Source organism: Lathyrus oleraceus, chromosome 1 (genome assembly GCF_024323335.1).
Source record: "Lathyrus oleraceus cultivar Zhongwan6 chromosome 1, CAAS_Psat_ZW6_1.0, whole genome shotgun sequence".
In the NCBI taxonomy this organism is placed as follows: Eukaryota; Viridiplantae; Streptophyta; class Magnoliopsida; order Fabales; family Fabaceae; genus Lathyrus; species Lathyrus oleraceus.
The window spans coordinates 130,559,547-130,578,636 of NC_066579.1; the positions used below are offsets into that span (position 1 = coordinate 130,559,547).

Below are 19,090 nucleotides of genomic sequence, written 5' to 3' on the forward strand. Positions count from 1 at the left end.
TGAACAGCAGCAGCCTTGCCAGGACATTTCTGAACAACCTGCCTTTTTACAGGGGAGATGTCTGGGACATCCTCTTTAACATCCTCCTCAGAGTCAGAGCTGTCTCTTTCTTTTCTTTTCCCAACCTCAACCTTGCTCCAGGGTTTTGAGGGTCCTATTCCTGTAGTCTTTTTCACTCTAGCAGCTCTCATTTTAGCCATACTTTTCCCTTTCTTAGTTCTCAGTCTCTCATCTACGCTAGGTTTAACCAGATGAACCAAAGGATCATCCTCTCCTTCAGTGCTTTCTTCCTCTAGATCAATAATATTTTCTTGAGGCACATTTTGTTTCTTGCTAGGTAGGGTTTTACCTAGAGAGCAAAGCCCTTCAGCAGCCACCTCTTTTTCTGATCTAGATGAATCATCATCTTTATCAGCATGGGGTTCTCCCTCAGGAGAGGGTTCCCTTCTGGACAAAGGGGTAGAGACCCCTTCAACTTTATGTCCTTCACTCAGAATTCTAGTAACCAGTCTCCTTATAGCGCGATCAGTGTAATACATGTCTTTAGGAAGAGAGGAGTTACCAGAGGTATTACCTTGCTTATCTCCAACATTGGAGGAGGTACCTGTGGTGTCGCCCGGTATCATGCACAGAGAAGTGACATCCATTACATCTTCATCTACAAACTCCATAGATGAAGTCTTTGCATATTGGGAGGATTTGGAGCCAGATGATGTTGGATGTTGAGACATCTTGTAGGACTTTTGAGGAAGGTTTCTTTGCCCTAGCTGAGCTTTTCTTAGAAGTTGAATGGAAATGGTGATAGCTGAGTTTAGGTAGCGTGTGCTAAGGGAATAGATACTATTTTTAAAGCTTGGGAATGATTTATCATTAATGTGGCTCTTTCTTTTAAAAGGGAAGACATTAGTTTTATTTCTTTTATTTTTTCTTTTTAATTGCCATAATTTCTCAAGAGTCCAAATCCCTAATTTCCCTTCCTCATATTCAATTTTACCCAAATTCCTTGCAAGCTTGTCTGCTAGTTCTAGTCCAAACTTTAGACTTCTAATTTTGTCTTCCACAAATTTTCTAATGGAGTGATAATAGCTAGAACAGTACTTTGTCCATCTATGTTGAATCTGATTTTTGGACATGGCTTCAGCATTCAGGAAGTCATAATACAATGTTATGACATCATGTGTGACATCGTATACAATCAGTAATAGGCTCATCCAACCCAGTTGAGCCCAACTGTTATCATCTTCTATACCTTTCACAGGTGTCATCCAAATCTTCTCCATATTGTCCTTGGCCTTTTTGCATAAAGTCCTTTGTGGCTTGGTCCCAACAATTCCATTCTCCCTGTGACTGGTCAAATGTCCATCTGTTTGGTCTAACCTCTTAGTTTTTTGAGCCATCATAACCTTTTCTCCTTTGGGCTTCTGGTGTGACATCTTTGTGTGACATTTTCCCCAGCCTTGTTTTTCATCACTCTTGAGGGCATCTGTACTCACCCAATACTTTAAGGGACAATCCAATTGAGGGCTCCATATGTAGCAATTGTCTTTGGTCCTGATTCCTCTCATAATCACTTCACTCTTTATGTCCAGGATTAGACATTCAGTTTTTGTGAAGTTAACATTCAGACCTTGATCACATAGTTGGCTAATGCTTGTGAGGTTTGCAGTTAAGCCTTTGACTAGGAGAACCTTGTCAAGTCTAGGAACTCCAAGGTAATCAAGCTTACCTATTCCCTTGATTTCACCTTTTGCTCCATCTCCAAAGGTTACATGACTTATGGTATATTGATGCAGATCAGTTAGCAGGTCTTGGTTTCCAGTCATGTGTCTGGAGCGTCCACTATCAAGGTACCATTCTTCTTTGGCTGAGATTCTGAGGGGAATGTGAGCTATCAGACTTGTGACATTAGTCTTAGGGACCCATTGCTTTTTGATGATAGGCATGTGATGTTTGGGTCTGAATTGATGGTGATCCTGATGATGAGCAGACCTAGGATAGCCATACAGTTTATAGCAGAAAGGCTTTAGATGACCAAATTTCCCACAGTAATGGCATCTCCATCTTTGGTGTTTTCCTTTCAACTGTTTTCTCATTTGGTGCTGTGACATGTGATGTGACATCACAGGTTTTTGAATGCACTTAAGTTTGGCTTGAGGTTTGACACCAGTGTCACTGCTCTCAGGTTTTGAGTTATTATACCCAATGCCAGATTTGTCTCCTGTTATTTGTCCAGTTTGAAGAATCTTGTCTAAGGAGTCAGACCCATTGCTTAACATCCTTACATACTTGGTCATCTCTTCTAATTTATAATTTTGAAGCATGACTTCAGTCTTCAATTTTGAGATGGTTTTAGCATGGTCTGCCTTCTCACTTTCCAGTTGTGCTATCTTCTGATTTTCAGCTTGTGGATTTTTGTCTAGCTTGGCTTTCAGAACCACTGCTTCTGTTTGTAACTTGGAGATGGTTTCCAAGTATTCTATCTTCTCGTTCTCAAGTTGAGTAATTTCCTTCTTCTGGCTATCAACCTGTTTGCACAGCTCTACACTTTTGTGACACAACTTTCTGTAAGTAGATGCCAATTCTTCAAAGGTTACTTCATCATCACTTGAGTCTTCATCAGACCCCCATCTTCCTGTCAAAGCAGTCACAAGATTTGCAGCCTCTTCAGTATCACTCTCATCAGACCATGTGGCAGCAAGACTCATCTTCTGTTTCTTGAGGTAGGTTCCACATTCAGTCCTGATGTGTCCATACCCATCACATTCATAGCACTGAACCTCTTTTCCTTCTTTGGGCTTCTCATCTGCTCTTGCTTTTCTTCCAGCATTGTTGGATTTACTGATGTCAGATGAGATGTTCTTGACATTTGCCTTTGATCTTACATCCATCTTTTCCAACAGTTTATTGAACTGCCTCCCCAACATAGCTACTTCATTGACAAGATCTTCATCACCCTCCTGACTCTTATCCTCTTATGTGTTTGACATGAAGGAAATGCTCTTTTTTTTCCTTTCAACACCATCGTTCAACCCTAATTCAAAGGTTTGGAGGGAACCAATTAGCTCATCTACCCTTATGTTGGAGATGTCTTGAGACTCTTCTATGGCAGTTACCTTCATTGCAAATCTCTTAGGGAGTGACCTGAGTATTTTTCTCACCAACTTTTCATCTGTCATCTTCTCTCACAGGGCTCCTGAAGTATTAGCAATCTCAAGGATACTCATGTGAAATTCATGAATGTTTTCATCTTCTTTCATCCTTAAGCTTTCAAACTTGGAGGTGAGCAGCTGAAGTCTAAACATCTTTACCCTAGTCGTGCCTTCATGAGTGACCTTGAGAATGTTCCAAGCCTCTTTGGCCACTTCACAGTTATTTACCAGCCTGAAAATATTCTTGTCTACCCCATTGAATATTGCATTCAAGGCTTTAGAGTTTCCAAGAGCAAGATCATCCACCTCCTTGGACCATTGTTCTTCAGGCTTCTTCTCAGTAGTGGCTTCTTCTTCATAGTGACTACAGGGTGCACCCAGCCTGTCAAGACAGCTTTCCAAACCTTTTTATCAAGGGATTTTAAAAAAGCTACCATTCTAGGTTTCCAATAGTCATAGTTAGAACCATCCAAAATTGGTGCCCTATGAACAAATCCTCCATCTCTTTCCATTGTACCAGAAATTATTGTCCCTAGATCTCACCCAGAACCAGAGCAGGATGCCTGCTCTGATACCAATTGAAATTCTGGTATCAGATATAAGATGTCGAAGGTAATATTACGACACTGATATCTACTAACACCCAATGGATAAATAAACAGAATGGTAAAGCAAATAACACAAGCAATTGTTAACCCAGTTCGGTGCAACTCACCTACATCTGGGGGCTACCAAGCCAAGAAGGAAATTCACTAAAATATAATTAGTTCAAAGACTATCCGTACACTTCAACAAGTTACAGTCTTTCTCACCTAATCTCTACCCGTGCAACTTCGACCTAAGCACTCTTAGATATGAGAACCCACTCACTTCCCTTACAATCACACACCCGTGATTTTAAACAACAATCCCTTGAGAAAAGAAAATACTTTTCAATTACAAACTCTTGATTTTACTTCACAATTTCAATCAAGAAGACACACTCTTGATCTTGCTTCATAGCTTTGATCAAGAAGACACACACTTGATCTTGCTTCACAGCTTTGAACAAGTGGACACACACTCTTGCTTAACAGCTTTAGAGTGACAAATTACAACCACAAATCAGTACAATTCAATCATCAATGGATGACTTGAATGACCTATAAGTCTTACGACTAAACAGACACAAACCCTAACTCTCTTTCTATATTTCGCTCAGTCTTGGTTATGTGTACAAACAGGTTTTCTAAGTCCCTTTTTATAGAAGCATTGGACATCTTGAAAACCCTAAATATATTTTCCAATCAAATCTTTTTATAACAGCTGTAGAGATCTCCTTGGAAAATATGTAAATCTGGTTGTAATCCATGATTGAATGCGCCAGCTAGCCATATCTTCAATCATCCAATGATTGCCATTAATTGTGCAATCACAAAACACCATACATTCATACTGAATGTTATGTGTACAGGATGTCATGACATCGGGTCTGACATCTTGGAAAAATCCTGCATAATCCAATTTCCTTTTATAGCAGGTACAACCATATCAGATACCATGACAATGTGTATGTCATCTGAAATAATCCTGCATGAACATGTCTTCCATATAAGCTCCAGCAGGTACAACCAATATCAGAAGCCTTGTCATTGTATGTGGCATTCTGAAACAGTCCTGCTTGCATATGTTCTTTAACTCCAGCAGGTACATAGGATATCTCATGTTCATACATCACACATGACATCTAATGAACACTCTTTGTTTTACCAAAATTGCTGCCAACACTTAGAATCAACAGACTCCATGTTTGGACAGAGTGTGGAGGTATTGTAGTGAACCAGGTGAATACGGTTTTCGTAAGAGAATTTGGTAAGTCGAAGAGGTGCATGTTGTAGTCGAAATGTGATATAGCATGTAGTGGCTTATGTTAGTTATGTACTTTGTTATTTAATAGTTATATATGTCATGTATGAGTGTTATCATCATACATGACAAACATATACTAGAAGTCTATAGTTGATGTTGTACTCTTGTTTGTTAAAGTGAGGAGGTTAAGTTGCTATTCACATCTAATCTTTTAATCTTAATTGAGAAAATGAATAGAAAACTGTTTTAACCAATCATCTCTCTCTCTCTCTCTCTCTCTCTCTCACTCTCACTGAATCGTTTTCTTGTGTTTGTTCAAAAAAATCTCTCTTTCTCACAACATAGTTTTGTTCCTGGTGTGGTGATTGTCACATCAAATTTCATATTAATTGTAATCATAAGCAACATCCATATCAAAATTTAGTTGAATGAATCAATTAGTCAACAAAATTAGCCTTATGTAATATAAACATATAGAATTTGCCAACTTTGTTTTGCCTTTAGCAAAAAGGTTAAGTGTTTGTATGACCTTAATTTATTCTTGTTAATCAAATGGAAGATCTGACACATGCACTTTTTTTTGCCTTTATTTATTATTCTAGTTCATTAGAGGGGAAAACAAGGTCGATTTACTAATTGAGGTCCCCATATATGTTAGTACTAATCAAGTTTAATGCATGATTAAGTTCAAAACTCAATTAATTAAATTTGAAATGTAACATAGTTTTCGTTTTAACCTTATTAAGAGCATCTTTAATAAAGATTTCAATCCATTAGAGATCTTATTGGAATAAGAAAAAACTCAATTATCATTTATATAAAGACTTCAACTCGCACATACATGATATTGTCCGGTCGACCTCAAGTAGGTGGTAATATTGTTTGTTTTAGGTGTGAGAATCCTTATGGCTCTATCCTTTAAAAAAGATATCTTATTGAATCATAATGTATAGATGTTGTATATAAATTATGCTATCTATTCTCAAACAATGTGAGATTATTTTGGTCATTAAAAAAAATAACAAAAACAAAAATCCAGCTACTACAAACCACTATAATTTTAGTTTTATAAATGATAATATAAATTTATTCTTTATTTTAATTTTTAATTTGATTTTATAATTTTTTAAAGTCAAGTATGTCTTATTTTAACTTTAATATTTTAATGTGCCCTTAATTTATTTTGTTTGAATAGGACGAATTTAGTATATCTCTTATAAAAGTAAAGACCATTTAAAAAAAAACAAAAATCACCACGATGGTATAACTTTTGCAGGGTCAAGTATTTCGAAGATAGCCTGCTGTTTTTCGACGACGCTATTGTTCATGACGTAGTAGCAAAGAGGCTTCTGATTAGCTGCCTCGTCCGATACATAATCCTCCTCAGCCTCAGACACTTCTGAGTTTCAATCATATTCCGTAAGAAAAATTGAAACTATGCCGCAATTAATCTGTAAATCATCTTCGGACTCGTCGTCGAAATTATTGTCGACCATCTCGTCATCAGACTATGGTGTGTACCCTGGCTCTTTGTCTTCCGATTGAGGTGTGTACTGGGGTGTTTCCTCCTCTGGACGAGGAGTGTAATCTGGTGCCTCATCCTCTGATTGAGGAGAGTACTCAGGGGTTTTTGCCCTACGCTTGTAGTCGTCCTTGGCGCGTTACGCCACCTTCATAGACGACCTTTTGTTCTTCGCCCTTTTATCCTTCTCGACTGGTTCCTTTGGGTAAGGATTCATCTGTGTCCTTGTCAATTTGAGGGGCGATTTGTTTCAGGGGCTTGGTTTTTATTAGGAAAAGCCTATTTTTCGGCCTTCTTCTTCCTCTGATGACGCCTCCACTGAGTACGCGTAATTGGGTTGTTACCTTTGTAAGTTGGGGGAATGTGAGACCTTCCCTTATGAAAATTTTGGTTACCTTGATCTTGGACCCCCACCTTATAATCGACCTCTTTCCACTTTGGCTTATTCTTCCTCTTCTGATTAGACAAATAATCGTCTGCCTTAATGTAAGCGACTTTATCATTTTTATGATACTTATTCGTTCTGGATTTTTCAGCTTTCAAGCATTCGACTTGGTGAACCCTATCTGCCAATTACGCCATATCCCTAAGGTACTGAGTGTCCAACTTCTTTCTAATTGAGTAGTCTAGGCCCGCAGCAGCCATTTCGACAAGTTAGTGTTCAGGGACTTGCGTAAAGCATCTTGCTTTAAGAACTATATACCTGTTGAGATAATCATCAATGGACTCAGGGATATTTCGCCTAACACTAGCCAACTCTCTCAGACTTATTTTCGACTGGCCCATGTAAAACTGTTCATGGAACAACCTCTTCAACTGACTCTGAAATTCTGGTATCAGATATAAGATGTCGAAGGTAATGTTACGACACTGATATCTGCTAACACACAATAGATAAATAAACAGAATGGTAAAGCAAATAACACAAGCAATTGTTAACCCAGTTCGGTGCAACTCACCTACGTCTGGGGGCTACCAAGCCAGGAAGGAAGTTCACTAAAATAGAATTAGTTCAAAGACTATCCGTACACTTCAACAAGTTACAGTCTTTCTCACCTAATCTCTACCCGTGCAACTTCTACCTAAGCACTCTTAGATATGAGAACCCACTCACTTCCCTTACAATCACACACCTGTGATTTTAAACAACAATCCCTTGTGAAAAGAAAATACTTTTCAATTACAAACTCTTGATTTTACTTCACAGTTTCAATCAAGAAGACACACTCTTGATCTTGCTTCACAACTTTGATCAAGAAGACACACACTTGATCTTGCTTCACAACTTTGAACAAGTGGACACAGACTCTTGCTTAACAGCTTTAGAGTGACAAATTACAAACACAAATCAGTCCAATTCAATCATCAATGGATGACTTGAATGACCTACAAGTCTTACGACTAAACAGACACAAACCCTAGCTCTCTTTCTATATTTCGCTCAGTCTTGGTTGTGTGTACAAACAGGTTTTCTAAGTCCCTTTTTATAGAAGCATTGGACATCTTGAAAACCCTAAATACATTTTCCAATCAAATCTTTTTATAACAGCTGTAGAGATCTCCTTGGAAAATATGTAAATCTGGTTGTAATCCATGATTGAATGCGCCAGCTAGCCATATCTTCAATCATCCAATGATTGCCATTAATTGTGCAATCACAAAACACCAGACATTCATACTGAATGTTCTGTGTACAGGATGTCATGACATTGGGTCTGACATCTTGGAAAAATCCTGCATAATCCAATTTCCTTTTATAGCAGGTACAGCCATATCAGATACCATGACAATGTGTATGTCATCTGAAACAATCCTGCATGAACATGTCTTCCATATAAGCTCCAGCAGGTACAACCAATATCAGAAGCCTTGTCATTGTATGTGACATTCTGAAACAATCCTGCTTGCATATGTTCTTTAACTCCAGCAGGTACATAGGATATCTCATGTTAAAACATCACACATGACATCTTGTGAACACTCTTTGTTTTACCAAAATTGCTGCCAACACTTAGAATCAACAAACTCCCCCTTTGGCAAATTTTGGCTAAAACATATATCTGTCCTTTTTGTTCACAAGGCAAACTATCACCAGTTTAAACCACATAATAGTAGTTTAATCAGCAGCAGAAGCAAAAACAATTACTAGCTATGGCTACTAGTAATACACACATGCACAAGGGTACTTCTCCTCCCCCTAAATCTGTGCAACAATCAGAATTACTAGTTATGGATGCAACTAGTAAGACACACAAACACACAATACACCAGGGTACTTCTTCTCCCCCTAAATCTGTGCATTCAAAACAGCTATTGATCTCTAGTACCTGTACCAGCCAGAATGTCATACTGACATCTGCTTTAACATCAACAATTGTGCACCATATCAGACATCCTGTTTGACATCTGTAAACAGACAACCATACTGTTGTAGCACCTGTGCACTTCTTTCAATAATAGCTGTCCTCCAGTCCAGCCACATATAACTTCCATAACATCACTTCTCCCCCTTTTTAGTCAAAATTGACCAAATGTGACCAATTAGACAAAATAAATGTCTATTAGCCTAGCAGAGAATGTTAGAACAGATGTTATAACATTAAGCATGTTAAAACAAAAAGTCAGGAAGTACACAGCATCATTAAACACAACTGTGATAGCTGGAATAATGAACAAATCCAAGGAACTCATTAAGAGCCCTAAATATTACAAAACAGGCATCAATGAGGACTACCACACATTACAAAAAAATAATCAAGACAATAGCCTTCCGAACAGCAGCCCGGCTTCCACCACACCTCCCAGCACAACTCCCAGTCTTCAATTCAGCCAGGAACCATTAATCAGAAGAAGAAGTATCTCCTTCACCTTCATCTTCATCTTCAGAACCCTCAGAGCTTCTAGAGTTGCCACTGGATTGTGTTTTTCCATCTGAATCCTTTCCAGCCTTCTCTAACTCCTCCTTTTCAAGGCTACAGATAAGGGCTTCCAAAGCTTCTTTTCTTGCCTTGGCCACCTTCAAACCTTTCTCCAATTCCTTGCAAGTATCTTTCAATTGATTAATTTGGCTCCCTTAAGATGCAGGTTCCCTTCTGGCAGATGTCATAACAACATCATTGACATGACTACCCTCAAAAAGCTTATAGTGAATTGATAGAGGGGTCTTTCTCCTGCTTGGAATATCACTTATACTCAGGATTCTTGGTTGTTGACTCAGGATGATGCCACAGATGATAGATGGGAATGCAATGGGCAACTTTACAGCATTGGTGGAGGCATGTTTGATGATTTGATCAAACACAAACTTTCCAAAATTGTAGTTTATCTTAGTTCCAATGGCATGAATGATCCTCCCAAGAGCAATGGAGATGGTAGATATGTGATTAGTAGGTACCCAATTTGCTGAACCAATCTTATGCAGAATGGCATATTTCACAGTGAGTTTACTAGCTGATAAGTGATTTCTACTAGGCCATTCCTTAACATGGCCAGCTGTGATAACCCTACAGACCTCATTGTCTGTGGTTTCTAGGTCTACTCCTCCATCCATTCCTCTTCCTAGGAACTTGTTGATGACACTTGGTGAGAATTTCACACATTTTCCTCTTACAAATACCTTGCAAAACTCCCTGCTGTTCTTATCATGAATATCCTCAGGGATATTAATAATAAACTCTATAACCAACCCCTCATAGCATTGGGGCAGAGTTACCACAGTCTTCATGAGTCCAGCATTTTTTATTAGCTCAATAACCTCCTTTACCTCCACAGCTTCTTGTCCAAGTTCTCTTTTAATGGCTACTCTTCTCTGAATGACATATTTCCACTTTGCTGCTCCATCTTCCAAATGAAAGGAGATATTGTCTAGATGAACAGCAGCAGCCTTGCCAGGACATTTCTGAACAGCCTGCCTTTTTATAGGGGAGATGTCTGGGACATCCTCTTTAACATCCTCCTCAGAGTCAGAGCTGTCTCTTTCTTTTCTTTTCCCAACCTCAACCTTGCTCCAGGGTTTTAAGGGTCCTATTCCTGTAGTCTTTTTCACTCTAGCAGCTCTCATTTTAGCCATACTTTTCCCTTTCTTAGTTCTCAGTCTCTCATCTACGCTAGGTTTAACCAGATGAACCAAAGGATCATCCTCTCCTTCAGTGCTTTCTTCCTCTAGATCAATAATATTTTCTTGAGGCACATTTTGTTTCTTGCTAGGTAGGGTTTTACCTAGAGAGCAAATCCCTTCAGCAGCCACCTCTTTTTCTGATCTAGATGAATCATCATCTTTATCAGCATGGGGTTCTCCCTCAGGAGAGGGTTCCCTTCTGGACAAAGGGGTAGAGACCCCTTCAACTTTATGTCCTTCACTCAGAATTCTAGTAACCAGTCTCCTTATAGCGCGATCAGTGTAATACATGTCTTTAGGAAGAGAGGAGTTACCAGAGGTATTACCTTGCTTATCTCCAGCATTGGAGGAGGTACCTGTGGTGTCGCCCGGTATCATGCACAGAGAAGTGACATCCATTACATCTTCATCTACAAACTCCATAGATGAAGTCTTTGCATATTGGGAGGATTTGGAGCCAGATGATGTTGGATGTTGAGACATCTTGTAGGACTTTTGAGGAAGGTTTCTTTGCCCTAGCTGAGCTTTTCTTAGAAGTTGAATGGAAATGGTGATAGCTGAGTTTAGGTAGCGTGTGCTAAGGGAATAGATACTATTTTTAAAGCTTGGGAATGATTTATCATTAATGTGGCTCTTTCTTTTAAAAGGGAAGACATTAGTTTTATTTCTTTTATTTTTTCTTTTTAATTGCCATAATTTCTCAAGAGTCCAAATCCCTAATTTCCCTTCCTCATATTCAATTTTACCCAAATTCCTTGCAAGCTTGTCTGCTAGTTCTAGTCCAAGCTTTAGACTTCTAATTTTGTCTTCCACAAATTTCCTAATGGAGTGATAATAGCTAGAACAGTACTTTGTCCATCTATGTTGAATCTGATTTTTGGACATGGCTTCAGCATTCAGGAATTCATAATACAATGTTATGACATCATGTGTGACATCGTATACAATCAGTAATAGGCTCATCCAACCCAGTTGAGCCCAACTGCTATCATCTTCTATACCTTTCACAGGTGTCATCCAAATCTTCTCCATATTGTCCTTGGCCTTTTTGCACAGAGTCCTTTGTGGCTTGGTCCCAACAATTCCATTCTCCTTGTGACTGGTCAAATGTCCATCTGTTTGGTCTAACCTCTTAGTTTTTTGAGCCATCATAACCTTTTCTCCTTTGGGCTTCTGGTGTGACATCTTTGTGTGACATTTTCCCCAGCCTTGTTTTTCATCACTCTTGAGGGCATCTGTACTCACCCAATACTTTAAGGGACAATCCAATTGAGGGCTCCATATGTAGCAATTGTCTTTGGTCCTGATTCCTCTCATAATCACTTCACTCTTTATGTCCAGGATTAGACATTCAGTTTTTGTGAAGTTAACATTCAGACCTTGATCACATAGTTGGCTAATGCTTATGAGGTTTGCAGTTAAGCCTTTGACTAGGTGAACCTTGTCAAGTCTAGGAACTCCAAGGTAATCAAGCTTACCTATTCCCTTGATTTCACCTTTTGCTCCATCTCCAAAGGTTACATGACTTATGGTATATTGATGCAGATCAGTTAGTAGGTCTTGGTTTCCAGTCATGTGTCTGGAGCGTCCACTATCAAGGTACCATTCTTCTTTGGCTGAGATTCTGAGGGGAATGTGAGCTATCAGACTTGTGACATTAGTCTTAGGGACCCATTGCTTTTTGATGATAGGCATGTGATGTTTGGGTCTGAATTGATGGTGATCCTGATGATGAGCAGACCTAGGATAGCCATACAGTTTATAGCAGAAAGGCTTTAGATGACCAAATTTCCCACAGTAATGGCATCTCCATCTTTGGTGTTTTCCTTTCAACTGTTTTCTCATTTGGTGCTGTGACATGTGATGTGACATCACAGGTTTTTGAATGCACTTAAGTTTGGCTTGAGGTTTGACACCAGTGTCACTGCTCTCAGGTTTTGAGTTATTATACCCAATGCCAGATTTGTCTCCTGTTATTTGTCCAGTTTGAAGAATCTTGTCTAAGGAGTCAGACCCATTGCTTAACATCCTTACATACTTGGTCATCTCTTCTAATTTATAATTTTGAAGCATGACTTCAGTCTTCAATTTTGAGATGGTTTTAGCATGGTCTGCCTTCTCACTTTCCAGTTGTGCTATCTTCTGATTTTCAGCTTGTGGATTTTTGTCTAGCTTGGCTTTCAGAACCACTGCTTCTGTTTGTAACTTGGAGATGGTTTCCAAGTATTCTATCTTCTCATTCTCAAGTTGAGTAATTTCCTTCTTCTGGCTATCAACCTGTTTGCACAGCTCTACACTTTTGTGACACAACTTTCTGTAAGTAGAGGCCAATTCTTCAAAGGTTACTTCATCATCACTTGAGTCTTCATCAGACCCCCATCTTCCTGTCAAAGCAGTCACAAGATTTGCAGCCTCTTCAGTATCACTCTCATCAGACCATGTGGCAGCAAGACTCATCTTCTGTTTCTTGAGGTAGGTTCCACATTCAGTCCTGATGTGTCCATACCCATCACATTCATAGCACTGAACCTCTTTTCCTTCTTTGGGCTTCTCATCTGCTCTTGCTTTTCTTCCAGCATTGTTGGATTTACTGATGTCAGATGAGATGTTCTTGACATTTGCCTTTGATCTTACATCCATCTTTTCCAACAGTTTATTGAACTGCCTCCCCAACATAGTTACTTCATTGACAAGATCTTCATCACCCTCCTGACTCTTATCCTCTTATGTGTTTGACATGAAGGAAATGCTCTTTGTTTTCCTTTCAACACCATCGTTCAACCCTAATTCAAAGGTTTGGAGGGAACCAATTAGCTCATCTACCCTTATGTTGGAGATGTCTTGAGACTCTTCTATGGCAGTTACCTTCATTGCAAATCTCTTAGGGAGTGACCTGAGTATTTTTCTCACCAACTTTTCATCTGTCATCTTCTCTCACAGGGCTCCTGAAGCATTAGCAATCTCAAGGATACTCATGTGAAATTCATGAATGTTTTCATCTTCTTTCATCCTTAAGTTTTCAAACTTGGAGGTGAGCAGCTGAAGTCTAAACATCTTTACCCTAGTCGTGCCTTCATGAGTGACCTTGAGAATGTTCCAAGCCTCTTTGGCCACTTCACAGTTATTTACCAGCCTGAAAATATTCTTGTCTACCCCATTGAATATTGCATTCAAGGCTTTAGAGTTTCCAAGAGCAAGATCATCCACCTCCTTGGACCATTGTTCTTCAGGCTTCTTCTCAGTAGTGGCTTCTTCTTCATAGTGACTACAGGGTGCACCCAGCCTGTCAAGACAGCTTTCCAAACCTTTTTATCAAGGGATTTTAAAAAAGCTACCATTCTAGGTTTCCAATAGTCATAGTTAGAACCATCCAAAATTGGTGGCCTATGAACAAATCCTCCATCTCTTTCCATTGTACCAGAAAGTATTGTCCCTAGATCTCACCCAGAACCAGAGCAGGATGCCTGCTCTGATACTAATTGAAATTCTGGTATCAGATATAAGATGTCGAAGGTAATATTACGACACTGATATCTACTAACACCCAATGGATAAATAAACAGAATGGTAAAGCAAATAACACAAGCAATTGTTAATCCAACTCGGTGCAACTCACCTACATCTGGGGGCTACCAAGCCAAGAAGGAAATTCACTAAAATATAATTAGTTCAAAGACTATCCGTACACTTCAACAAGTTACAGTCTTTCTCACCTAATCTCTACCCGTGCAACTTCTACCTAAGCACTCTTAGATATGAGAACCCACTCACTTCCCTTACAATCACACACCCGTGATTTTAAATAACAATCCCTTGTGAAAAGAAAATACTTTTCAATTACAAACTCTTGATTTTACTTCACAATTTCAATGAAGAAGACACACTCTTGATCTTGCTTCATAGCTTTGATCAAGAAGACACACACTTGATCTTGCTTCACAACTTTGAACAAGTGGACACACACTCTTGCTTAACAGCTTTAGAGTGACAAATTACAACCACAAATCAGTCCAATTCAATCATCAATGGATGACTTGAATGACCTACAAGTCTTACGACTAAACAGACACAAACCCTAACTCTCTTTCTATATTTTGCTCAGTCTTGGTTATGTGTACAAACAGGTTTTCTAAGTCCCTTTTTATAGAAGCATTGGACATCTTGAAAACCCTAAATATATTTTCCAATCAAATCTTTTTATAACAGCTGTAGAGATCTCCTTGGAAAATATGTAAATCTGGTTGTAATCCATGATTGAATGCGCCAGCTAGCCATATCTTCAATCATCCAATGATTGCCATTAATTGTGCAATCACAAAACACCATACATTCATACTGAATGTTATGTGTACAGGATGCCATGACATCGGGTCTGACATCTTGGAAAAATCCTGCATAATCCAATTTCCTTTTATAGCAGGTACAACCATATCAGATACCATGACAATGTGTATGTCATCTGAAATAATCCTGCATGAACATGTCTTCCATATAAGCTCCAGCAGGTACAACCAATATCAGAAGCCTTGTCATTGTATGTGGCATTCTGAAACACTCCTGCTTGCATATGTTCTTTAACTCCAGCAGGTACATAGGATATCTCATGTTCAGACATCACACATGACATCTAATGAACACTCTTTGTTTTACCAAAATTGCTGCCAACACTTAGAATCAACAAACTCCATGTTTGGACAGAGTGTGTGTCGCATTACGCGAAAAACCGGCGGGAAAAGAAAGAAACAACAGAGCCGCCACCGTGCGTTATTTATCCCAAAAGAGGGAAAGGAAACGCTCGAAGTAAACCTAGGAAAGAACATGGTCTCGCGACCAAAGAGGATGGGTTCGGGAGTCGGTTATGCGAAGGGAAGGTATTAGCACCCCTACGCATCCGTAGTACTCTACGGGATCCACGCACAAAAGGAAGGATAAATTGGTTGCTAAAATCACTGCTCAAACACACACACACTGGCTGAAAGGGACAAAAGAGACTGACTGAAACTGACTCGGCAGGATATCGTATCCTGGGCCTACTTAGTCTATCAGGCATAGACATCAGAGTCGAAGTAGTTCGGACTGGGGAAACGGCACATGCTCGCTAGGATATCGCATCCTATGCATACGTATCTTCTCGGACGAGAGAAGAATCAGAGCATTCGTAGCTCGGCTGACGCGCACACAAACAAACAGACAAAGGCAAACGTGGAGCCCGAATGCCAATCACTGGACTTACATCAGCATCCGAACCAAAACACACACACTGGAACCCAAATGCCACTCGATGGACTTACATCGGCTTCCAAGCACACAACAACATAACAAGTTAATAGGGAGTCGGGGACTCGAGCCTATAACTGTCGAGCACACTCAAACAAACAGACAACAAATTGCTAAGGAGTCAGGCACTCGAGCCTAGCAACTGTCAAACAACACACACAAAAGAAAAGAAAAGGCGCCCGGAGAGATCAGCTCAATCTCCTGCCTACATACTTCATCTGGTATGAAGATCAGGGCGATGTAGTTCCCCTACGCAGGGATAAAGGATCTAGCCTAACCAGATAACAGAGGGAGACACAACTCTAGGGAGACTACGACTCGAGCCTAGATGTTGTCATGCAAAGTCGACCCTAAGTTAAGGTTTCTAGCTAAATGGCACAAGGGCCAACCTATCCTAGACACGGCTTGCACAGGAAGCAAGGGTCTCGATTGCAACTAGGGCAAGAGAAAGGGGAGATCTCAATCGCAACGAGGGCGAGAGAAGAGAAAGTCTCAATCGCAACGAGGGCGAGAGAAGAGAATTAGTGTTAGTGGTTAGTCAAACTCGACAAGACATCGCATCTCGTGCCTACGTATCTCATCTGGACATGAGAATCAGAGTTGCCGTAGTTCGGCTACGGAGGGACAAAGGTCTCGATTGCAACTAGGGCAAGAGAAAGGGAAAGGCTCGATCGCAACGAGGGCGAGAGAAAGGAAAAGGCTCGATCGCAACGAGGGCGAAAGCAAACAAGGATTAGTCTAAACTAAACCTAACTTGCACAGGAAGCAAGTCAAACAAACATACAAGCACAGGTAGCACACACTATATACACACAAGGGGCTCACACAAGGGTTAGGTTTTAGTCGAGGGGTCATATCAACCTCAACAAACAAACCTCTCGAATGGGGTGAGTGTTGCTCTTAACCTTGCCATTGAGGGGCTAAGGTGAAGCAGATGAAAAGGATATGAGGGGTGTGCCTCACAGCTTCTATCCCTGGCCTGGGAGAGCTTAAGACAAGAATGTGTGGGTTCAGAAGGTGGGAACCCTTCTACACATTTGAAACTGACTCGACTGTGCAATTGCACAAGATCTTGGGTTTTTATCTGAAATGCATCAACACAGTGGTGTGAGCAAAACAGAAGACACACTGAATAGCAGGGGATAGGTTGCTTATCCCTTGGTTCTGCCAATTGCCTCTTCACTTAGGAGGTCTTTGACTCTGTACAAGGACAAATTAAACATACACAAACATTGCCTCTTAAGGAGGACTTCAGACAGTTGCCTGGCCAAGCAACAGGCCAGGTCTTCCAGGCTACATGAAGAAAAGGGAATTATACCTCAAGCAAGTTGCTAAATAGCAAAGCAAAGCAAGTTCAAAGAACTTAAACAACTAATGGTACCTGAAATAGTCAAACTAATCAGTATACAGTTCAACAGTTAAAGCAAAAGGAAATGAATCAACAGTCAACACAGAGAGACAAGTGTGCAAAGCAACAAGACTCAAACTATATGAGTCACACCACCTACAAAACAAGGGGTTAGCACATGATATATAATCAAGCTCAATCAAATTTGTATGATCTTTGAGGCATTGTTGCTTATCCTGAAACATGAACTCAATCATAAGCCCAAAAGACCACTAGGACAAGCCTAGGGTCAAAAACAAATGAAAAAGTCAAAGAAGCAAATGAAAGTCAACCAAAGTCAAGTTCAAACATTTAAGAAGCAAGCACAATTGGGTTCATGTTCATATCATGCATCATCATTAATTCACAAGCAAAGGAAGTCAAAACATGGCAAATGAAAGCACAAGGAAGTCAACAGAATGACTTGCATCAAAAGTCAACTCAAACAATTTCAAAACTCATCAAATAAATCATACTCAATCCTAACATCTAGCATGGTAAGCATGTCAAATTTCATTGCATTTGGACAAGTGGAAGGCAGTCAATGAAAATCATAAAGTCAAAGCAAATTCAAACATGCACAAAGAAGTCAAACAAACATGGGTCAACTTCAAAAAATCACAACTAAATGAAAACAGATGAGAAATGAATGGGGTCAACACCAATGCAAAGCTCAAGATGTCTAGTATGCCCATGCAAAATTTCATGATCATACAATAAGGCATGAGAATTTCCCAAAGCAAATGGCAAGGTATGTCACATAAAGTCAACATTTGACTAGGCAGGAAAGAAAAATCTCAAACAAATGGAAAATAGCTCAATTAAATCCAAGAAAATTCACACATAAACTAGACATATGAGAGAAGGCTCATACAAAAATTTGGATCATTTGGAGGTCATGAAGCATGTAAACAAAAATCAGCAGATTGCACATCCATGGTGTGACACAAGTTGTCACACCCTACTTCAAAAATTCAAAGCTCTCAATCCACATATGATAAAACCATGATATTTACACCAAAATAAGCATGGATGAGTGTAGATTAACCACAAAAAATTTCAGATCAAATGGATGCAACATGATTATTTCACAATGGTTTTGGCAACATGTACAAGATATGGTCACATTACACAAACCCTAAGGCCATTTAAAAACCAGTGATCAGAAAATTCATTAAAAATCATGACAAAATAATAGACATCAAACAGGACATGATGCAAAAATTGGCATGAATTTTGGAATTGAAATGAACAAGATATGATTTTTGCAAAATTGATGATCAAATGAAATAATTATTTGAAATTAAAATGAATTGTTTTGGATAATTAAAGGACCGAGTGGCATTGTTGTAATTTGGGACCTCATTAATCAAAACGACAGCGTACAAGGGAGGCAGAACGAAATGTTCTGATTGGCCATCACCAATGAAACAGTAACATGAGCAGAAAACAAGCAACAACAACCAATCGCAGTTCATGTTTTCTGGGCAACTTTTAGGGTTTCAGAAACAGCAAGGCAACATCTTCTTCATGCAATCATCATAACGAAAATCAAACATAACTTCATAAACAGCATGGCAACCAACATTCATGCAATACCAAGCAACAATACAGCAAACACGATTCTGGGAAAATCTGGAAAATGGCTCTAGGGTTTCAGCAGCATATCTTCATCATTAACAATCAAACATGAAAATCAAAGTGCCCAGAAATCACAGATATGCATACTAATCAAACCAATGAAGCAAGCACAGTCATAATCCAAGCATGGTTTTCAGTGAATCATCATC

At 39.4% G+C, this 19,090-nt stretch overlaps 1 protein-coding gene across 1 annotated transcript; it reads right to left on the bottom strand.

Annotated features, from left to right (window-relative positions):
* Window positions 1–6,247: 6,247 nt before the first annotated feature.
* LOC127095530 (uncharacterized) lies at window positions 6,248–11,119 on the bottom strand. The gene is made up of 3 exons (XM_051034209.1): window positions 10,136–11,119; window positions 9,388–9,556; window positions 6,248–6,396 (listed from the first exon to the last, which is right to left on the bottom strand). Exons 1-3 carry the CDS (start codon window positions 11,117–11,119, stop codon window positions 6,248–6,250), a joined length of 1,302 nt encoding a protein of 433 aa, XP_050890166.1.
* Window positions 11,120–19,090: the final 7,971 nt, after the last annotated feature.